At 40.2% G+C, this 24,439-nt stretch overlaps 1 protein-coding gene, 1 non-coding gene and 1 pseudogene across 8 annotated transcripts in view; all 3 read right to left on the bottom strand.

Moving 5' to 3' along the window:
• Nucleotides 1–24,439, bottom strand: part of TESK2 (testis associated actin remodelling kinase 2) — a 116,904-nt gene that overhangs the window by 58,615 nt on the left and 33,850 nt on the right. For 4 of the 7 annotated variants that reach the window (XM_036352970.1, XM_036352971.1, XM_036352972.1 and 1 more), the window contains exon 3: nt 15,814–15,935. In XM_036352970.1, the coding sequence (XP_036208863.1) occupies nt 15,814–15,935 (122 nt within the window). Of the gene's footprint in view, nt 1–15,813; nt 15,936–18,547; nt 18,792–20,389; nt 20,476–24,439 lie in introns of all 7 variants that reach the window. The other 3 variants (XM_036352975.1, XM_036352976.1, XM_036352974.1) reach the window with 2 other exon arrangements.
• Nucleotides 10,683–10,838, bottom strand: LOC118677772 (annotated as a pseudogene).
• Nucleotides 23,252–23,366, bottom strand: LOC118677970. Its single transcript, XR_004974669.1, has one exon. It is a non-coding gene; the product is annotated as a small nucleolar RNA SNORA24 (small nucleolar RNA).

Genomic DNA, 24,439 nt, shown 5'->3' with positions numbered 1-24,439 from the left:
AAGTCCCTGCCCACCTGCATGCTCCTTGAAATCGCGCGAGACCCAGACTTGGCCGGCCCCACAGGGCGGGGGGTGCAGCCTCAGGTCCCCGGCCCCAGCGCCAGGGCAGGGGGCATGGCCTCAGGTCCCCTGGCCCAGCCTCCGGTCCCCCTGCCCCGGTGTGAGGGCGCAAGGGTGTGATGACCATTTGCATATTAGCTCTTTATTATATAAGATTAGCCCAAGTAATGTATTATGATTATATTTTTATTTCTTGCACGAATTTTTATTTTCTCTAATTTTTCATTTGCTTAGTTATTATACGCCTACCACTAACTCTTTCCAAAGCCTCCAACAGAATTGTAAAATTCTATTGTATATGAATTTTGGCCCTCCCAAACACATCTGTACATCTACACATTCTTTCCTCAAAACCATGCTTTCTAACATCTCTCCTGGAGCTCTTGATCCTTCTGCTCCAATCTGGACTGCTTATTTTATAGACTGTTGCCCAACAGTTGCCCTGGGACTTGCTTCCATCTTTCTACCCCCTTCTTTCTAGATCCTATGACTTCCTTTTTATTTTGTTGTTTAATTTATCCCTTTGTTTTGATGCAACCCCTCCTCCAGTAGCTTCATTAAAAAATGCACATGAGCCCTAGCTAATTAGAGCATCAGCCCATGAACTGAAGGGTCTCGGGTACAATTCTATTCAAGGGTATGTACCTCAGTTACAGGCTCAATCCCTGGCCTCCATCAGGGAGTGTGTGGGAGGCAACCAACCGATGTGTCTCACATTGATGTTTCTCTCTTTGTATCTCTTCCCCTCCTCCTCCTCCCTTCCACTCTCTCTCTCTCTCTAAAAAAAAATAAAAATAAATAAATAAAATAAAAAATTTAAAAAAATCAATGGAAAAAGTATCCTCCAATGAGGATTAACAACAAAAAAGGCACATGAGAACAAAATTTTCAAAACTTTGCATACTTGAAAATGTCTTTACCCTCGTGCTGGACTGGATAGTTTGGCTGAATATAGAATTCTTTTTCTTTTTTCTTTCTTTCTTTTGTTTTGTTAATTCTCACCCAAGGATATTTTTTCCATTGATTTTTAGAGATGGGCTGCCTCCTCTAAATCCACCAATTTCCACCCTAACCTGTCTGACTCAATGGATAGAGCGTCGGCCTGAGGACTCAAGGGTCCCAGGTTCAATTCCGGTCAAGGGCATATACCTTGGTTGCGGGCACATACCCAGTAGGGAGTGTGCAGGAGGCAGCTGATCGATGTTTCTCTCTCATTGATGTTTCTAACTCTCTCTCTCCCTTCCTCTCTGTAAAAAATCAATAAAATATATTTTTAAAAAAATAAATAAATCCACCAATTTCCTGGCAGGTGGGAGTGAGGGATGGAGATGATCCCTGCCTTCATGAGAGCTAAGTGATAGATGAGGGCTAGAAATAGCAAAAGCTTCGCTATTCAGTATGCAGACTATCTCTTTCTTTCCCTCGTCTCAGTATAGCACTTCTTCCCTATCTCTGTCATGCTAGATGCTTACCTAGTATGAAGCCCTTCTGGTTCAATTTTTCTCCAAAATTAAAACTCATTGTAACTCATCGTATCAGTATGGATGAGAGTTAACTTATTAATTGCAGTGAATGGGGATGGTGACTTGCAGGCCCAGTTTCTCCCTTAAAAGACTTTTAATAGCCCTGCCCGGTGTGGCTTAGTTGCTCGAAGCATCATTTCATATACTGAAAGGTGGCAGGTTTGATTCCTAGTCAGGGAACATAGCTGGGTTGTGGGTTCGATCCCCAGTTGGGGCACATACAGGAGGCAACCAATCGATGTTTCTCTCTCACATCAATATTTCTCTCTTCCTCTCCCTAAAATCAAATTTTTTCTTTAAAAGTATATCCTTGGGTTGGGGGGTTGGGGGGAGACTTTCAATAGTCCTCTTGTTTTCACCCTAAGCCTGATACCCACCTTCAGCTCCTGAGCTTTTGTAGGTTTCTGTAATGCAAACTGGCTTGCTTCTAATTAGTATCCATTTCTATAAGATACTGTTTTATAGTTACTGGAAATACAATAGTGAACAAGATCAAGTTCTATCCTCAGGGAGCTCAACCTATACTGAAGGCTACAAACAATAAATAAGATAATAAATGAACAAGATATTTTCAGAAATGATATGAGCTATGAAGACAAAACAGAGGGGAGGGATAGTGATATGAATGGCTATTTTAGGCAGCCTAGTCAACAAAGGTCTTTTTGAAGAGGGGATATCTCAGCAGAAGCACACCATATGATTCTGGATAAAGACATTTTGAGAAAAGTAAGTACAAAGATCCTAAAGTGGAAAAGAGATTGGTGTGTTTGAGAAACAAAAAGGCCAGTAAGGGAAGTTAGAATGGTATAATACTATAAAGGAAGAGTAACCAGAAATTAAGTCAGAGAGGCAGGTAGGTCAAAGCATTGTATTTGTCAAAGCCCAGAGTTTGTATTTTATTTGAAAGGAGACAAAAAGTCAAAGAAGGAAAATTCAGCAGGGGGGATGGTATGATCTGATTTACCTTCTTAAAGTTCAATCTGTCTATTATGGGGCAAGAAGGGAATCTAGGAGATCAATTAGAAGGATGGGCCTATACCATGGCTATGAAGGTGATAAGTACTAGTCAGACTCAGGTCATAATGTTAAACCACATGATGGTTTGAAATAGAGTGAAGAAAAGACATTAAGGACAACTCTTAGGTTTTTAATCTAAGTAATAGATAAACAATGATTCCATTTGCTGAGATGGGAGAAAGAAAAATGATTATCAGTGGTCCATAACAGGTACTCAACAAATGGTTGGCAATGTTTATATTAAAAATCATTTTCTATTACATGTCAATTATATTTAATTAAAAATAATTTTTTAGAAAATCACCTCCTAAGGTTGTACTGCCTTCACTACCCACAGACAATGACATAAATATTACTGAAGCTTATTCCATATTTTACTTTACATAATTTTTCTGGTTACATGAAATTGGAACTTAGACTCAAGTCCTAAGTCATTAGACCTTCTACCTTGGTACATACAGAGAAGAGAAATAAATGTTAAGACCTCTTACCAATTATACTAGTGTTATAAAACTTGTGTTGAGGGCTATATGAGACTTTCACCTAGTTACTCACTAGGATTACAATGATAAAATCAGAAAGATCCACTTTAATCCATCATGTTAAAAATATTTTTATTGATTTCAGAAGGAAAGGGAGAGGGAGAGATGGAAACATCCATGATGAGAGAGAATCATTGGTAGGCTGCCTCCTGCCTGCCCCTCACCAGGAACTGAGCCTGCAACCAGGACATTTGCCCTGACTGGGAATCGAACCATGACCTCTTGGTTCATAGGTCAACACTCAACCACTGAGCCACTCAGGCTGGGCAATCCATCATTTTTAAACACTTCCTACTTATTCTGGAACACACATAAACCTCTGAGATAATATATTTTCTAACCTTATATTTAAAAATTATTCAGCATTAATTCAGTGTGATTTCCAACCACTGATCTGCTCCATTTCCCTAGTTAAAAAGAAGAAACCAAAGCCCAGAGGTCAAATAACTTATCCAAGAGAACACAATTAGTAAATTATGGACCTGTGTTAAGCCCATAAGAGGAATAGTGGAAGACAGGGCTGGAAAACCAGATCAGACTTTAACTGTGAGTTCTTTAAGAAATAAGTTTTATAAACAAAATAGAAACAGAAGCATATATATATAGAACAGACAGCTGTTAGAGGGGAGCAGAGTTGGGAGATGGGGTGAAAAAGGTGAAGGTATTAAGCAAAAAAATTTATACATAATACCTGACACATAGACATAGACAACAGTACACTGATAGCCAGAGGGCAAAGGGCGGATAAATGGGGATGGAAAGAGACTGACTTTGGATGGTGAGCACCAGAGGGCAAAGTGGGGATAAATGGGGACGGAAAGAGACTGACTTTGGATGGTGAGCACATGATGAAGTATGCAGAAGGTGTTTTATTAAGTTGTACACTTGAAACATGTATGGTTTTATTAACCAACGAGAGGCCCGGTGCAGAAATTCATGCACAAGTGGGGTCCAGCTGGCCCCGCTCCTGGTCAAATTCCCAGTGGAACTCCCGGTCGAGGGAACAATTTGCATATTAGCCTTTTATTATATAGGATGCCACCCCAATAAATTCAATAAAATAAATCAAATATATTACCAAAAAATAAAATAGAGGCAGAATTCAGATGAATATCTCTATAGACTTAAAATACTACCACCTGAGCACAACTATTCTCTCCCAGCTCTGAGGTGTGGGCACCATAAAATGTGCACCACATACTCCCAGGCTGAAAAGTGGCCGAGGTTGAGCATATTTCACTCAATTCCTGTATTCCCTAAAATATGTAATGGGATGTTTTCTAGATCCTCTCCATATCAGAAATAAAATATCTAAATTAAAAAATAAATAGTCCGACTGGTGTGGCTCAGTGGTTGAGTGTCAACCTATGAACCAGGTCGCGGTTAGATTCCCAGTCAGGCACGTGCCCACGTTGTGGGCTCAACCCCCAATAGGGGGTTTGCGGGAGGCAGCCAATCAATGATTCTCTCTCATCATTGATGTTTCTTTTTGTTTTAAAATATTTTATTGATTTTACATAGAGGAAGGGAGAGGGATAGAGAGTTAGAAACATCGATGAGAAAGAAACATCGATCAGCTGCCTCCTGCACGCCCCCTACTGAGGATGTGCCCACAACCAAGGTACATGCCCTTGACTTGAATCGAACCCGGGACCCTTCAGTCCACAGGCCGACGCTCTGTCCACTGAGCCAAACCAGCTAGGGCCATTGATGTTTCTTTCTCTCTCCCTCTCCCTTCCTCTCTGAGTGAAGGAGGTGAGGGGAAGAGATAGGGAAAATAATTCACTTCAGGCAAAAGTGAAGAAGGCTAAACTGACAGATTAATATAAGGGAAGAAAAAGATGCAGAAAGCTTTGAAGATTTAGAATCAAGAGCTTAGTTCCTGATTAGAAGCAAGAAATAAAAGGAATAACTAATGATGATTTGGAGATTTTCAGAATAGGTAACTGGAAAGATAGCAATCTTAATAACTGAGATTAGGAAAATATCCTGCCATATCTTCATAGCATTAGATGTATAGTTTGTTTCCTAAGGAGACTGGGAGACAACAGCTCTCTACTTCTCTTGTGTTATCCATGATATTATTACCTAGCATGGAGCTAGGCTGAGTATAAGTAGTTCCAAATAAATATTTGGAAAATTGAAAGCATATTCTCCATTTTAACAAAATGATAGTCATATTGTTACAAATGAATTTTGAGATAAAACAATTCTGAACAAAAATTAATAAACAGAAAAATAAATTTACAACGTGGCCTTAAAAAAAGTAAGCATGAGAATGTGAATGAGGAGTCTAAAAGTAATATTAAATTTCTCATGGCATGAAGAATAACAAAGAGGTATAAGAACAAATCTTGGTACAGGTCCTCAGAAAGGCCATTGGGGAGCGGAAGTGAGTAGGGCATAGCATTGGGTTACAGATCTTGAGCACAAGACTTCTTGGCATAAACAACCTTATTCACAAGAGGACCAAACAATCAGTCTCTGCATTCAACAAAGTACTTTATTGTTCCGTTTTTTTAACTGATAACTTAGAGCAACTGATGATAAAACAACCAATCTTAACTGTATCCATGTATTAAAAATATATATATATATATATATATATATATATATACCCACACAAACAAAATATGTAAACTTGCTGCTTTTATGACTTACCAGGCCCACTCTTCTATTTCCAACTAGAAATCTTAGGAGGGAGAAAGATGAAAGGAAAAGAGGAAGTAGTGAGGTTGGGGGTCAAGAAAAATAGAAAAATAAAACTGTGAAAGTTCAGCTCACTCACTCCTACTGGGCACAAAATAGCTGTGTCAGCAGAGGACCAAGACATGCCCAGAAGATTAGATGCCTAGCATCTGGCAGATCATGCAGGTAGCCTCCTTTCCCAAGCAGAATTTTCCAAATCACTAATGCAGTTATTTTCAATATGTTCTGTTTTTAAGCAGGAAACCCTACCTTCAAAACTCTTATACAGAAGTTCAATACAAAACAGATAAAAAGTAGAGCTGCTCTAGCTGGAAACAGAGAAGGGCACTGAAAGCCTCAGCTTCTCAGCAACCTCCCTTCTGAGGTTGTCCCTGAGGAGGCGTGTTTGTGAAAATCCTAGAGTTCCATGAGATGGATTCTTCCCAATTTAAATCTAATAATCTCAATTTGAGGGAAAACTTTGGTTTATACTTCTGCCTCAGTTTCTGCGCATATAAAAGAGAACTTATGGCCGAACCGGTTTGGCTCAGTGGATAGAGCGTCGGCCTGCGGACTGAAAGGTCCCAGGTTCGATTCCGGTCAAGGGCATGTATCTGGGTTGCGGGCACATCCCCACTAGGGGGCGTGCAGGAGGCAACTGATCGATCTCTCTCATCGATGTTTCTTTTCTTTTTCTTTTTTTTTTTTTTTAAATATATTTTATTGATTTTTTACAGAGAGGAAGGGAGAGAGATAGAGAGTTAGAAACATCGATGAGAGAGAAACATCGATCAGCTGCCTCCTGCACATCTCCTACTGGGGATGTGCCCGCAACCCAGGTACATGCCCTTGACCAGAATCGAACCCGGGAACCCCGGTCCACAGGCCGACGCTCTATCCACTGAGCCAAACCAGTTTCGGCCTCATCGATGTTTCTAACTCTCTATCCCTCTCCCTTCTTCTCTGTAAAAAATCAATAAAATATATTTTTTAAAAAAAAAGAGAACTTATGACCGGCCAATGTGGCTCAGTGGTTCAGCATCGACCAATGAACCAGAAGATCATGGTTCGATTCCTGGTCAGGCACATGCCTGAGTTGCGGGCTCAATCCCCAGTAGGGGGTGTACAAGAGGCAGCTGATCAATGATTCTCTCTCATCGTTGATGTTTCTATCTTTCTATCCCTCGCCCTTTTCTGAAATCAAGAAAAATTAAAAAATGAAATATATATTTTTTAAAAGAGAACATAGTATTTACAGCTTGAAAACAGACTATGAGCCATACTAACAGTCACAAAAATTTTAAATTATAAAAAGTATAGTTTTAGTAAATTTCTAAGACAACTAGAAATTCATTTAGAAAATTAAAATTCTAAGAATTTTTTTAAAAAAATATATTTTTATGTGCCCTGACCTGAAATCAACCAGGACCTCCTGGTTCATAAATCAGTGCTCAACCACTGGGCCATGCCGACCAGGCAAATTCTCAGAATTTTGAGAATGGAACACAGTCATGCTTAGATTGGGCAAAGGACTGAAACAGACACTTTTCAAAAGTGACATACTGAAGGCCAAGAGATATATGAAAACATGCTCAAAGTCACTAATCATCCAAGAGATGCAAATCAAAACAACAATGAGGTACCATCTCACACCTGTCAAGATGGCTATTATCACCGTAACCGGTTTGGTTCAGTGGATAGAGCATCGGCCTTTGGACTGAAAGGTCCCAGATTCGATTCCAGTCAAGGGCATGTGCCTTGGTTGTGGGCACATCCCCAGTGGGAGGTGGGCAGGAGGCAGCTGATCGATGTTTCTCTCTCATCGATGTATCTCTCTCCCTTCCTCTCTGTAATAAATCAATAAAATATGTATTAAAAAAAATGATGGCTATTATCAATAAGCCAACAAACGACAAGTGCTGGCGAGGATGTGGAGAAAAAGGAACTCTCGTACACTGCTGGTGGGAATGAAGCCACTGTGGAGAACAGTATGGAGTTTCCTCAAAAAATTAAAAATGGAACTCTCATTTCACCCAGTAATCCCACTTCTAGGAATGTATCCCAAGAAACCAGAAACACCAAACAGAAAGGACATATGCACCCCTATGTTCACAGCAGCACAATTCACCATAGCTAAGATTTGGAAACAGGCTAAGTGCCTATCAGCAGATGAATGGATTAAAAAACTGTGGTGTATCTACACAATGGGATATTACGCTGCTGTAAAAAAGAAAGAACTCTTACCATTTGCAACAGCATGGATGGGCCTAGAGAACATTACGCTAAGCAAAATAAGCCAATCAGAGAAAGATAAGTATCACATGATCTCACTAATTTGTGAAATATAATGAACAACATAAATTGATGAACAAAAATAGATATAGAGACAGAGAAGCATCGAACAGATTGCCAACTTCAGTGGGAAGGCGGGGGGTAAGAGATCAACCAAAGGACTTGTATGCATGCATATAAGCATAACCAATGGACACAGACACTAGGGGAGTGAGGGCTTGTGCTGGGGGTTGGGGGTGGCTGGGGAAAAAGCGAGGAAATGGAGACATGTGTAATACTATATGTAATACTTTAAACAATAAATAATTTAAAAATAAATTCAAAAAACATCCTAGGGAAGTATAATAAACTAGAGGCCCGGTGCACGACATTCATGCACTGGGAGGTGTGGGGGTCCCTCAGCCCGACCCTCTCAGATCTGGGTGCCCTCAGGGGAGCCCTCTCCAATCCGGAAGTTTCTGTCTGTCTTTGCAATCATATGAGCAAATTGTCTGAGACCCCCAACTCAGTTTGGTTTGTTGCTCACAGAATAATAGAGGCCTTTTTTTTTCTTTGCTTCATTGGTGGAGATTTCCTGAAAGTTTTAGGATATCTTCCCTTTAATTTTTCCTAGACATTCTGATTTTTTTTTTAAGTATATTTTATTGATTTTTTACAGAGAGAAAGGGAGAGAGATAGAGAGTTAGAAACATCGATGAAAGAGAAACATCGATCAGCTGCCTCCGCACATCTCCTACTGGGGATGTGCCCGCAACCCAGGTACATGCCCTTGCCCGGAATCGAACCTGGGACCTTTCAGTCCGCAGGCCATCGCTCTATCCACTGAGCCAAACCAGTTTCGGCTAGACATTCTGATTTTACTTATGTCTCTCACCTTTGCTTTCCCTCCATCCCCCACCACAATAGTAACTTGTTCCAGGCTCACTTTGCTCTAGTGTCTAGGACAGCCGTGGGCAAACTACGGCCCACGGGCCGGATCCGGCCCATTCGGCTGTTCTATCCGGCCCGCGGAGCTGAAAGAGCGGAGGGTTCTCTTGCTCTCCCCTCCACTCCTTCACCAGCAGCAGTGTTAACATGGCAATGTCGAGAAACACGGCTGCAGCTCCGTCTTCTGAGTCCAGTTTAAGAACCCATTGTGGCCCTTGAGTCAAAAAGTTTGCCCACCCCTGGTCTAGGAGATCCATCTGCCACCAGAACTACGATTCCCAGCATTCCTGGTGCTCCCCGCGCTCTGGGCTTCTGCTTCCGGCCCTGGGGCTGCCACCAAAACTTTATTCCCAGAATTCCTGGTGCTCCCCACGATCTTGGTTTTCCCTTCCTGCTCTGTCCCTGTCCCATGGCCTCCCCTTCTGCCAAGTCCTCCAAGCCGCCAGCTCTCCCTCTCTGCTCTCCATCTGGCGGCTTGGGGAGTCAGTTTCCCCAAGCCGCTCCACACTCCACCAGCTCTCCCGCTCTGCTCTCCACCTGGCGCCTGTGTATACAAATTAACCTGCCATCTTTGTTGGGTTAATTTGCATACTCACTCCTGATTGGCTGGTGGGTATAGCGGAGGGATAGTAAATTTACATGTTTCTCTTTTATTATATAGGATGTTTCCACTGCTATAGTATTCCTCTGGTGCTTGCTTCGGCAGCACATATACTAAAATAGTATTCCTCTGGGTAACAAAAGCCAAGAGGTCTCTGCTTGCTTTAGGCCATTGGTAGGAGAATCTCCTTTCATTGTGTTCAAAATACTCTATGAAAGTGGAGACTCGCCAAAACCGGTTTGGCTCAGTGGATAGAGCGTTGGCCTGTGGACTGAAAGGTCCCAGGTTCGATTCCGGTCAAGGGCATGTACCTGGGTTGCGGGCACATCCCCAGTGGGGGATGTGCAGGAGGCAGCTGATCGATGTTTCTCTCTCATCGATGTTTCTGACTCTCTATCTCTCTCCCTTCCTCTCTGTAAAAAATCAATAAAATATATCTAAAAAAAAAAAAAAAGAAAGTGGAGACTCAAAAACATAAATTATTAATTTTAATAATTTTCATGTATAATATACTCACTGTACCACAGATCTATAGGCTTTATATACATTACCTCATTTGTTGACTTATTGTGAAGATCAAGACAGAGTTAACACTAGTTTGGTTTTTTTTTGGTTTTTTTAAATATATTTTACTGATTTTTTTACAGAGAGGAAGGGAGAGGGAGAGGGAGTTAGAAACATCGATGAGAGAGAAACATCGATCAGCTGCCTCCTGCATGCCCCCCGCCCCTGGAGATGTGCCCGCAACCAATGTACATGCCCTTGACCGGAATCGAACCCGAAACCCTTCAGTCCACAGGCCAGCGCACTATACACTGAGCCACACCGGTTAGGGAAACTAGTTTTTATATTAGAGAATTTAGCTGAGAACAAGAATATAACTTCCTGTAAGTTAAAAGAGAGGGTGTGTCATTTTTGAGCAATGGAACCAAAAATGGATAGGCTAAGAAAGTAGATCAAGGAGACATTAGAATAGTAATAGTAGCGTTGGTCTCATCATACCACTATGGTTCTAGACTGGAACATATATACATTTAGCAAAACAATAGCAAAGATGTAGATGGACTCTAACCCAGTATTGTCCAGTACAGTAGCCACTAGATTCATGTGGTAGTTTTTTTTTCCAATTAGCAACAATCACGTCTCGGATAAACCTCATTGGCTACCATACTGCCACTGCGCAAAGCTTCATGTGGTTATTTAAATAAAATAAAAAATTTAGTGCCTGTTCACTCCAGCCACATTTCAATGCTCATTAGCTATATGTGGCTTTTTGGACAACATGATAAAAAATATTTCCATCACAGCAGAAAGTTCTATTCAACAGCATCACTTAGCAGAAAACCCTTGAATGTATTCAAAACAGCAGTAGATATACAACAAATGTTTGGTGAGTGAATGAATGATAAAAGACAGACAGGCTTCATTAGGCCTTAAAGAACTAGCCACAGGAAAATAAGCTAATTATAATAACTAACACTTAGTAGGCACTTAACACATGCCAGGTACTATCCCATGTGCTTTATATGTGCTAATTTAATGAATGCTTGATAACAACTCTATGAGATATTTACTGTCATTACCCTCATTTTATAGATAGGAAAACTAAGAATCCAAGAGGTTGAGTAATTTTTCCCAAATCCAGGATTTGAATCCAGGCAGCTTGATCTAGAACAGGGGTGGGCAACCCCTGGCATGCGTCCCAAACATGGCACGCCAGTAACTTTTGCTAGCACGCAAAACCCTCTCTTATAATCTTCCATTTACAATTTTTTTCTTAATATTGACTTTTTTATTTTTCAGATAAATTCAGTGTAGGTGCATCTTAGATAAATAAATAATTTTACATAAGAAGCTATCTTAAAGACCAATAGACATGGATTTATGAGAGAGGGGAAGAGCAATTTCTATGCCTCTGCCTTAACTCTCCCTGCCTTCCTAGATCTGACCAGTGTTTTGGTTTCATCCACATACACTTGTGAATCTTTGTTCTCAGTGATGAATTTTGTTAAGTTCGTCATAGGAGTAGCCTGACGGATGAAAGCAGTAGCTCGTGCATATCTCTGAAGGTCACGAAATATAAACCAGATGTAAAATCTCTGTCATCAGTGATGCAGAAGCAAAAGTCCCACTGATAATATCAAACGGAGTCATAAAGTTTTCTGTCAGACTATCAGTGTACATGTATACATTAAAAAATAAATGTATTTTTCATCATTATATACTGTGTTTTTGTCGCTCGAATGAATTTTATTATTTCTTCAAGGTTCTTCACATACATACACCTTAAGAGATATCAAGTAGGCGTAACATGTTCTCAAAAAATTAGGGTTGGCACGCAGAAGAATTTTGAGTCAGAGATTTTGCTGGTTTTGGCACACACTCAAAAAAGGTTGCCCACCCCTGATCTAGAATCTAAAGCCTTCATTTCTTTTATAACTATTTTTTTATTCGCCACCCGAGGATGGATATATATATATTTTTTTTTTTTTTTTTTTTGAGGGGGACGGGGAGGAAGAGGGAGAGGAAGAGGGATGGAACTCACAACCTGGGCATATGCCCTAACAAGGAATTGAACCCAAGACCCTTTGGGTGCACGGGATCATGCTCCAACCGAGCCATACCAGCTAGGGCTAGAGGCTTTATTTCTAATCATTATACTATACTACTTCCATTGTATAACAAACATATTTATATATATACTAAGAGGCTTGGTGCACAAGATTCGTGCACTGTGGGCGAGGGGGGGTCCCCCCCTCAGCCAGGCCTGGGCCATCTCGCAGTCAGGGAGCCCTCAGGGGATGTCCTACTGACAGCTTAGGCCTGCTCCCTACACAGTCGGACATCCTTAGTGCTGCCGCCTCTGCCGCCACCACTGCTGCGCTCACCAGCTGTGAGCCTGGCTTCTGGCTGAGCGGAGCTCCCCCTGTGGGAGCGCACTGACCACCAAGGGCAGCTCCTAAGTGTCTGCCCCCTGGTGGTCAGTGCGTGTCATAGCAACTGGTCATTCTACCATTGGGTCGATTTGTATATTACCCTTTTATTATATAGGAAAGAAATGAAGGAAGGGAGGGGTGTGTGTGGGAGAGAGAGAGAGAGAGAGAGAGAGAGAGAGAAACATTGATGTGAGAAAGACACATCGATTGGTTGCCTCCCACCAGCCACCCCAACCAGGCCAAGGATTGAACCTGCAACCCAGGTATGTGCCCCCAGGAATCAAACCCTCAATCCTTCGGTGGGCAGGCCAAAGCGCTAACCATTGAGTTCACTGGCCAGGGCATAATAATTATGTCTTTTTAAGTTTTGCTGTGATGTAATAAAATTTATTTAAAGTTAGTCTTCTCATACATTCCCAAGTCAAGTTCACAGTGAAGACAATAAAAAGAGAAGTGGTGGGAAAAAAAATATTGGTAGGAAATATACAAAATGTTAATACTAGTTTGATCCCTAGATGTTGAGATTAAGGGCAACTTTTTTCTTGTTTTTGCTAACTTTATTTTTTAAATATTCCATAGTGATGATGTATCACTTCTATAATAGGAGCAAAAACCATAAAAATATTATTTTTAAGATGAAAATATGGTTAGTTTAAAAATTCCTAAGCAGAATATCAAATCTCACTCTCAAATATTGAAGAGGCCCCCTAATTGATCTCTTGGCCACTAGTCTCCTCAACACTAAACAACCATTTTGAGTTTGCCATCAGTCACCCTCTGTCATGCTAGTCCTTGCTCCGACTCCAATACACAGAGCATAAAATATAATCTTGGCTTTATGCAAAATACTTCTGAATAATTTGGCCTAATTCTACCTTTCCACCTTTATCTACCAATACTATCCTACCAAATCCTCAATACTTCTAAGAGAAGCATGAAAAGAGTCCAGTCCTCAGAGTCACAGCCCTTAGCTAACACATAATTTCTTGGTACGCAGATTATTTTGAGCTAAAGGCAATTTAGACCCTGCAGGCTCAGGAGAAACTTCTGCTGCTCCCCCCCTGCACCCACTCCTTTAATTAACTAAAAGAATTTGAATTAGGGGCCTTGCTCATAATAAGAGATTATCAGAGATAACTTTTTTTGACCCATCTATATGGCAGGGCAAACTACTAATTACTGAATATCTGTTCTTCTTATGCCCCTGCAATGAATTTCTGAAGCCCCAAGGTGCCTTATCTCATCCTTAACTCAAAATGTCATATATGTATGTCATTTTCCTTGTCTGTCTTTAAAGCTCTCGTATATGTGAGGACCTTTGACTCTCTCAGGTATGTGGAGTTCCCATGAGTATGTATGTAATTAAATTTAATTATTTTCTCTTATTAATCTGTTTCATGTGGATTTAATTATTAAACCAGCCAAAAGAATCTGGGAAGGTAAAGAAAAGTTCCTCTTTTTTTTCTTTCTTTAAATATATATTTTATTGATTCCTTACAGAGAGGAAGGGAGAGGGACAGAGAGCCAGAAACATCGATGAGAGAGAAACATCGATCAGCTGCCTCCTGCAAACCCCCTACCGGGGACGTGCCCACAACCCAGGTACATGCCCCCGACCGGAATCAAACCCGGGATCCCTGATTCCGCAGGCCGACGCTCCATCCCCTGAGCCAAACCGGCTAGGGCAAGTTTCTCTTTTTTAAAAAAAAATATTTTTATTGATTTCAGAGAGGGAGGGAGAGGAAGAGAGAGAAACAAATGATCAAATGATGAGAGAAAATTGAATCATTGATCGGCTCCCTCCTGCACGCCCCACACTGGGGACCGAGCCTGCAACCCCGGCATGTGCCCTGACCAGGAATCAAACCTTGACCTGGTTCATAGGTGGACACTCAACCACTAAACCACACTGGCCGGGCAAGAAAAGTTTCTTCCTTCCTCATGTTTATACACACACACACACACACACACACACACACACACACACACACACATCTTTATTGATTTCAGAAAGGAAGGGAGAGGGAGAGAGAGATAGAAACATCAATGATGAGAGAGAATCACTGATTGGCAGGATCAAGCCTGCAACTCAGGCATGTGCCCTTGACTGGAATCGAACCCGTGACTCCTCAGTCCTCAGGCCAATACTCTACCCACTGAGCCAAACTGGTTAGGGCTGCCCCCATAGTTTCATTTGGAAATATACTCACCTCACACACACACACACACAAAATCAAGATAATTAGAGTAAGGAAGATTCAGATAGTAGTTACCAGAAAGTAATAATTACATAACCCTATTATTTAAAAAATTCTCCTTTAAAAAGGTAAACTCTGTCACCTCAAGTGAATGCTAAAATATAGTCTGGGGCATAACAATTTTTATTTTCGTTTATTGACTTAATTACAATTCCTCATAAAGCAATTAAGAAAATTAAATAACTGTATGAAGACTAAAATCTTTTTTTCTGTGATGTCTTAGCTGGTTTGGCTCAGTGGATAGAGTGTCGGCCTGTGGACTGAAGGGTCCTGGGTTTGATTCCGGTCAAGGGCACATGCCTGGGTTGCAGGCTCCAACCCTAGTAGGAGGCGTGCAGGAAGCAGCCAATCAATGATTCTCTCTCATCATTGATGTTTCTATCGCTCTCCCTCTCCCTTACTCTCTGAAATCAATAAAAATATATTTAAAAATAATAATAGCCCTAACTATTTTGGCTCAGTGGATAGAGTCGGCCTGTGGACCGAAGGGTCCCAGGTTCTATTCCCGTCAAGGGCATGTACCTTGGTTGTGGGCATATCCCCAGGAGAAGTGTGCAGGAGGCAGCTGATCGATGTTTCTCTCTCATCAATGTTTCAAACTATCCCTCTCCCTTCCTCTCTGTAAAAAATCAATAAAATATATATTTTAAAAATAATAATAATAAAAAAATATTTTTTTCTTTGATAAATTACTAATTCAGCAGTAAGAAACAATTGTTCTAATGAGCTTCTACTAAGAGTAAAGCAATTTGAGAGACAGATGAAGTTGCTTTAGTAAATGCAGTTAACTACCAGAAAAATTAAGTCTCAATAGGTAGAAAAAGACCTACACAACAGCTAAACCCCAGAAAGACAGATTCAGCAAGAAATCTTGAATCCTTCTTTTTAGCTGTTAATGCTATTTAACAAGCTTCCAATAATGTTTCAACTTTTTCACTGACCCCTAGGAAGGAAAAAAAAAGCCATTACCTAAGGATGTTGGGGTGGGAGAGTCTATTCATAAGCTGGATTTCCTTCAGCATGTTTGCCCGGTTACTACTCAATGTGTTCATCTTAAGAGCCATCACCTGACCAGAAGCTCGGTGGCGCACCTGGAAAATAAAATAGGACAAGAAAGAGGCTCAAGGACAACAGGAATATATGAAGTCAAAATCTCCACATGTAGAACATGCCAATGTGTTTTAGTGGCAGTTTAGATAAAATAGACTCGGTTGGGGATGTTTTCCTGTAAACTCTGTGATTACATTAGGGTCTCATGTCCATTGATGAAGATGAATTTATTCCATCCAAGACCAAAATTATTTCACAGAAATTCATTGAAATGACAATAGCCCAGAAGTTTAGCATATCGATTAATATAGGACAGACATCACAGCTTATGGTAGAATTCAAAGGAACAATGTGGCCAGACAGAAGAAGGGGGAGGAGGAAGGAAAACACTCAGAACCACAAGAACCCTAATCAGAAAAACTTAGAACACTGGCTATCTCTCCTCTCTTCTAGATCACTTAGTAAGATTTGGAATTCAACTCTCTTCCTAGTGCATCAATGATTCTGTTGTCATGTACCTCGTGATTGATAAAAGAGAACTAGCTTTCCTTTTCAGATCTTGCATGGATAAGTTAAATGAGACATTTATATACAAAGAACACACTGACAGTATTTTTCCAACTCTATTTACAGAAGACATCTGTGTTTTGATAAGAGCTCTCCATTCTGAAAGTCACTCTTCTTTTTTTCCCTCCATCATCTGAAAACTAACACTGAGTTGTTAACAAAATGTCTGCTTTTAAGAAAGTCTGATATTAAAACAATGTGTGAAATTCAGGGATAAACAACTTGTGTTTCAAACTAATCATAAAGAACCCTACTTCCTTAAACAAGTGGACAAGATGATGAACATGTTCATAACTCACTGTATTTTGTCTTTCATCTGCATCAAATATTATTCTCCTTTCTTCTAGCTCCTCAAATTTTATTTATCTTTCAAGCTATACTCAAATATCCCATCCTTGCTGAAGTCTTCCTTTACTCTCTCTGGAAATTATTTATACTACCTCAGGACAACATTCATAACACCAGTATTCCATTCATCATACAGTTCTGTCTATAAATTTACATATCTCCTCACTAGGCTATAAAGCATCTTGAGACTGGGACGTATATTATATTCATTCTTGTCTTACAGTGCCTAGAAGGCCTTGTCACGTCATAAGGGCACAGTGAAAACAATAGTAACAACAGTTAAATTATACTTTTAATATAATTTCTAAGGGCCAATAAACCATTTATTTATCCATTTATTTATTTATTTGGGGTGGGTGGTGAGGCAGAGAGTGCTTTTCTTTCTTTTTCTTTTTTGGTGGCACAGGTTGGGGGGAGAATGGAAATAGAAAAGTAGTATATGTTTTGGTCAGATTTTTCTCAATTTTACCATCTAGAAAATGACAAGCAATAAGCTATATGGCCAGTCAGATAAGAACGAGAATAAAGAATCAGCTGGTTGGAGCATCATCCATCCAATACACCAAAAAGGTTGCAGGTTCAATCCCAGGTCAGGGCATGTATGGGAGGCAACTGATTGATGTTTCTCTTTCTTTCTCTCTCTGTCTCTCTCTTCTCCCCTTCCTCTCTCTCTAAATTTAATAAAAACATATCCTTGGATATAGCACAGAGGTATTTATATAGATGTTGATGAAATGAGCACTCAGGGAAAAACTTCATGGGGCTTCAGTGAAATCTCAAAGGATTCATAGATTTGGATAAATTTTTTTTTTTTTTAAGAATAGAATAGAGTGTCTGGCTGGTGTGCTCAGTAGTTGAGCATCGACCTATGAACCAGGAAGTCATGGTTCGATTCCCAGCCAGGGCACATGCCTGGGTTTCAGGCTCCATCCCCGGTAGGGCGAGGCCGATCATCATTAATGTTTCTATCTCCCGCTCTAAAATAAATTAATTAATTAATTAATTAATTAATTAAATAAATAAATAAATAAATAAATAAATTTCTATATATAAAAGGCTAAGTGACCAACTGTCCGTCTAACCAACCATCTGACCAACCAACCAGCCGGTATATATGATGCACACTGGCAATTTAAAAATAAGCATTGAATCCACGCTAGTTTGGCTCAGTGGATAGAGCATCCACCTGCGGACTGAAGGGTCCCTGGTTCGATTCCGGTCCGGGGCATGTACCTTGGTTGTGGGCACATCCCCAGTAGGAGATGTGCAGGAGGCAGCTGATCGATGTTTCTCTCTCATCGATGTTTCTAACTCTCTATCTCTCTCCCTTCCTCTCTGTAAAAAATCAATAAAATATATTTAAAAACAAAAAAATCTAAAACTAGTATCTGACTACTTCAATATTTCTTCTAGAATGGTCAGCCCCAAAATTTGCATACTGAAATCTTTATTTTTACTAATTTAATTTTCTTTTACTTTTATCATAAACTTAGGGTATCATGGTGATGTTTTATACTTACCAGCAATAGTAACCTTAATTACCTATTAATTTCATTTCAGAGTAGTTAAGAGTTATTTTTTTAAAAAATTGTCATTGCTTTTCATGAAGATGGCATCAAAAGCAACAGAAGTCCCTGCCCCTCCCAAAGCAGAAACCAAAGTAAAGGCTTTCAAGGTCAAGAAAGCAGGGCTGAAAGGAGTCCACAGCCACAACAAAAAAGATATTCATATCACCCACCTTCCCACAGCCCAAGACACAGCAGCTCTGAAAGCAGCCCAAATATCCTTGGAAGAGTGTCCCCAGGTGAAGTAAGCTTGAACACTATGACTTCTAACTACTGAGTCAGCCATGAAGAAGATAGAAAACAACAACACATTTGTTCTGTTCATTTGTGGATGTCAAGGCCAACAAGCACAAGATCAAACAAGCTGTGACGAAGCACTAAGAAAATGACGTTGCCAAGGTCAAAACCTGATCAGGCCTGAGGGAGAAAAGAAGGCACATATTCAACTGACTTGTGACTATGACACTTTCGATGTTGTCAACAAAACTGGGGTCACCTAACTGAGTCCAGCTGGCTAATTCTAACTATAAAGATGTTTTCACCATAAAAAAAATTGTTATAATAGCAATAATATAGGTAACATTTATAGCACTAGCTACATACTAGGTTCTGCTATATAATTCCTTTATATATATTAACTCATTGAATCCTCAAAATAATTCTATGAGGTAGGTATTATTAACATCCCCTATTTTACAGCTTAAATCCCCTGCTCAGGGAGACAGATAGCAGAAATCCAATTAATGCCATTTGCCAACCACACCCAAGGAGGGAATAAATCTCATTTTGGCACATCAGCATAAAGCTGATGAATATTCTATTCAGGTCCTCCCCTAAGACCTCCCCTAACCCCTCCCACCCCCCAGCCTTAAAAAACCCTCAAAATGAAAGCTCCATCTAAGGGACCCCTCACAAGACTTGGAACCTGGGAGCAATGGGCAGCAGCAGCTCATCCTGGGCTAACCCCCTAACCCTGTCCCTAAGGCCTCCTTTTTTCTGTTTTGTTTTGTGTGTTTTTTAAGAATAGTTTATTGATTTTAGAGAAAGAGGAAGGGAGGGAGAGAGAGACAGAGAGAGAGACCATCGATGTGAGAGTGAAAGATTGGTTGCCTCCTGTACACCTCAAACCAGTGACCCTTTGGTGCATGGGATGATGCCCAACCAACTGAGCCACACATGCCAGGGCTCTCTGACTTCTTAGCTAATCTCCCTCCTGTTGCTTTTTCTATCCTAGGCCCTTCCTTGTTTCACTGTCCCCAGATTTAATAGCTGTCCTCTAAAACTCACTTGGACCCATAATGTGAAATCTTTCCTGCATGAATTCAAGAATCCACACACTACCGGCGGCCGGTGCTAGGCTCAGGACTAGGTCTCCTGTCCAGTAACAGTAATATACAACATAAAAACTGACAAAAAAAAAACAAGGAAAATGGCAAATCCACAATCTTCATGGCATATTTTAACCTACTTCTTAGACAGTAACAGCTCAAACAGACAAGAAATGAGTATGGATATAACATACATATTAATAAATTTGACATACTTGATCTAATCCTGTCCCAACAAGACAGGTGTGGGGGTTTTTTCAAGTATACATAAAACATTTACCAAAATGCACATAAATGAATTCTTCAAAAATTTCAATTCTCAAAAACCACATTCCTAGACCATGATAAAATAAAATTAGAGCCAAAACCGGTTTGGCTCAGTGGATAGAGCGTCGGCCTGCAGACTGAAAGGTCCCAGGTTCGATTCCAGTCAAGGGCATGTACCTGGGTTGCGGGCATATCCCCAGTAGGAGATGTGCAGGAGGCAGCTGATCGATGTTTCTCTCTCATCGATGTTTCTAACTCTCTATCTCTCTCCCTTCCTCTCTGTAAAAAATCAATAAAATATATTAAAAAAAAAAAAAGAGTGGAATTCCCTTTAAAAAATAATAATAATAAAATAAAATTAGAAATCAACAATAAAAAGATAGTTAAAAACAATAATAATGGACAATACTAATTATTTACCCAACATCTTAGATGACAATGTTCTCAGTTGACACATTCAATCTGGCAATCTTCCTTGCAGCTGGGTTGGGCCAGGTGGCAGAGCCCTAGTAAGGAGATTAAGTATTGCCGGGTGGCCTCTGAGAATGCTACTGTTTTCTTAGTGAAACTGTCCTTTATCCTTCTCCCTTGTTATAGACTGGAGCAAAGATGTGTGGTGCTTGCATCAAAAACAGCTATCATGTAACCAAAAAAACAAAAGTTACACACTACATATAAGAAGCTAGAAGACTGGATTGTTGATGACATCCTCAAGCAGATGCACAACAGAGAAATTTATCAAAATTTCTTGAGAAAAATTAATCTCTTATTTGAATAAGCCACTGTCTTCAGGTTTCTGTAACATACTGCCCAAGACAATCCTATCTGATTTGCAAAAGATTAAAACATAAATGAGCTAGAATTCAACCAAAAATGCTAAAAAACAAGAAAGTGTAATAAAGATAAAAACAAAAATTAATGAAATGGAAAACAAGGAAACAACAGAGAGGTTCAACAAACCAAAAGCTGATTTGGAGGCGGAAAATAAAACCTAATAAAATGAAGAAACAAAGCTCCAGTGACTCTGGATCAAGAAAAAATGTTTAATTTTCTGGTCTCTGCCGACCGTTCTAGTCTTCACCGGCTTGCCTTTCCTTTACCTGTACCCACTAGACTTGAAACAAACCCCATTTCTCACCATTCCTATAATATTCCATGCTGACATTCCTCTGTGCCTCCACAAATGCTGCTTCTCCTGCTTGAAATGCCTTCCCTGCTTGTTCACCAGACAAGCTCTCCTCTCCTTCAAGAAAACTCAAGAGTGACCTTCTTCTATGACCCCTTCAAATAAGGTTTGTGGACAAAGAAGGGGTCACATACTAAACCTGAGAAGCTCAGGGGAGGCCTGCATAGCAGCCTTACAAACTTAGAGACTAGACCAGGGGTCCTCAAACTACGGCCCGCAGGCCACATGCAAATATAAATATTGTATTTGTTCCCGTTTTGTTTTTTTACTTCAAAATAAGATATGTGCAGTGTGCATAGGAATTTGTTCATACTTTTTTTTTAAACTATAGTCCGGCCCTCCAACGGTCTGAGGGACAGTGAACTGGCCCCCTGTTTAAAAAGTTTGAGGACCCCTGGACTAGACTGTAAGTAAGCATATAGGATAGTCTGAAACTAAAACTTTTAAACTAAAATCGAGTCATGGTGGGTAGTCATGTCCTAAACTGGTATCTCCCGTGACAAAAGGTCAGTGTTTACCTTAACTGAGCTGGTCTATTGTCTTTTTGCATCTAAAATAGCATACCTTTGGAATGTCAAGGTAACTTCCCTTTTTCCACACCCTTCCAGGCACAACCACCAGGACATAGATCAGAAATCCTCTTTTTTACAAAATATATTTTTATTGATTTCAGAAAGGAAGGGAGAGGGAGAGAGAGAGAGAAACATCAATAATGAGAGAGAAACATTGATTGGCCGCCTCCTGCACACCCCCTACTGGGGATCAAGCCTGCAACCCAGGCATGTGCCCTTGACCAGAATCAAACCCTGGACCCTTCAGTCCACAGGCCAACGCTCTATCCACTAAGCCAAACCAGCTAGGGCAGACCACAAATCCTCTTATTGTTATTATCATGTTATTGACTGTTAACGGTCCCATACCCACAGGTGTAAAGGAAGTGTGTGTCTATTCCTTTTTTACTTTGTATCCAATCTCAGAAATTTCCTTGCTTGCTTTCTCCTCTCTCCCTAATCTATCACCAATGAATTTCATGTAACCCCTTTATGATTGTAATGTATATAATAAGGTGCAAACCTGCCATTCTCTGGAGCATTTTCTCAATCCATTTGGTACTGTTGTAATTAACTAGTTAAAATAACTAGAAAGGAGTAAAGGGAAGGCCAAGTAGATACATGCCCAGTAAAGTATGGATGAAATAGGGAAGGTACTTGTCCATCAGTCACACCTGAGAATAGGTCATTGGACAGAATAGGTGTGTCCACTGCAAGCATGGGAAGATTTGAGATACATAAGCTCCTAAACAAAAGAGTTCCCTCTGTCTTGCACACTGGAATCCTGACTCCCCAGCAGTTGCCCACACGGCTCATGCCATGTAGACTCCACACACGATGGACTAATGGACTGCAACTAGTCTAATGTTGTCCGGGACACAACTCCACATGTAATGGAAACTTTGGACACTGGCTTTGTTTTTGGTCCTGCTGAATCCTCAGCTGCACATCTTCAGAACTGGATGTAATTCCACATTAAAAAAAAAAAAAAAATCATCCTTCCACACAAGTCTTAGAAAAATCTTTTTTTCAAGGTATCGTAAGAATCTGACCCCTAACACCTAGTGGGGAAAGGGATCAATCCCCCACTTCCACCAATAACACATTGAGATTTGGCTTCCTGGCAATTGTTGTCAATTTGGCTCAAACAAAACTCATAAAAATCCTTACAGGTTTGGATGTTTCTTACGTTGACAGGTTTGTACTAGTGCCCAGTATTACATTTTTTTTCTATTTTTTATTTTTTTAAATAAAAACCCATCTGTGTAGCTAACTCACAGGGCAGAGACCACAGCAGGGCATTCAGTTACTCCTCACTCAGCTGGCTAATTATTCTTCTGAATTACAAAATGCCAGCCGAACGGGCTAGTTCTGGCCTCCCAGTTCCTTCGCAGGTAAGACTAGCTCTGAAATACGGATGAAAAGGAACGTACTGTATCGTATGTTTTCCATCACCCATTGCAGCAATTAGGTCAACTTCGCAGAAACATTTGAAAAATACATCTTTGCGCAGTAACCCCGCACTCCCCAGGCTTTAGACGTGAAGAATGTCACTTGTGCAAGTCAGAATCTGATACCAATTAAATGGCGACAGCTTTGCCAATAAACAAGAAAATGCTCTTCCATGGCTAGGAAGGGAGACTACCACAGTGACCCAGTATTATATTCTTTAGCACTTTATGCATACTTTCACACATTTAGTAGCTATGTATTAAGCAATTTTAGGCTCTTGCAAAAGGCTCAACTTTAGCAAATGCTGTGTTTTAAATACATTTCCTATTTTCCGCCCTAAGCAAAAAGCTCTTTTAGGGCAGGATTTTATTTATTTCTCTATCCCTAGCATCTAGCTCCAAGTCCTACACCTAATGAGCATTCACTAAATAAATATCCGTTGAGTAATTAAATAAATGAATAAGATAGCAAGTAGTCCCAATGTTTATTACATGCTGGAATAAAAGCAGAGAGCTATGAGATCACAAAGGGGAAGCAACCAACCCCCTTACTCTCCTCACTGCAAAATAATACACTCTAGAATCAGCTATTTGTAATATCTTTCACATGCCTTCACATGTATCATATTTACAGAAATACTTCTACATACTGAGTGAATCCAAGTTGTCCATACAACTTGTGTGCTTTCAGTTATTTTTTTTTCCAGCTGGATTATCAATTCAAGTAAAGGATCTTGGGAGATATTTCTGCATAGCAATATACACACAGTAACAATTGCTACCTGATAAATTATCCCTTGAAGTCACCTAGGGCTGAGCTCAGCCCACAGAGACATCTGCAAAATATTTTACTAATTAGCAGCCCAACTTTCCACATCAGCTCTAGAGGAAATATTAAATGTCCTGAACATGGCCAAAAGCTACAATCATGCACTGTTGTGTGTGAACCTTAAGTAGACATATAAAACAGAGTCTCCTTTAAAACACATTTTTCACCCCAAAACATTGAACCTTCCATGAGAGTTTTTTCTCTGAAACCCCCTGTAACTCAAAGAGTTTGCAAAACCAGATAAATGCAACAAGAAAGCCAATAGGAAATTTAGCAACAAACTGTTTTGACAGACAATAAGGATATACAACCAAGACCATTTCCAAGAAGCAGAGTTCTAAGCACTGGACTGCTATCACTCTCTTTCTGCCAGCCTTTCCAATGCTAAACTCCTTGAAAAAGGGGGTGGGAAGTGAGGAAGGAAGTTCTTTTTCCTCTTTATTCTTTCTTTTG

The sequence above is a fragment of the Myotis myotis genome, unplaced genomic scaffold (assembly GCF_014108235.1).
Source record: "Myotis myotis isolate mMyoMyo1 unplaced genomic scaffold, mMyoMyo1.p scaffold_m19_p_2, whole genome shotgun sequence".
Classification (NCBI taxonomy): Eukaryota; Metazoa; Chordata; class Mammalia; order Chiroptera; family Vespertilionidae; genus Myotis; species Myotis myotis.
The sequence above is the reverse complement of the archived record's forward strand: the minus strand, read 5'-3'. Positions and strand labels throughout refer to the sequence as shown.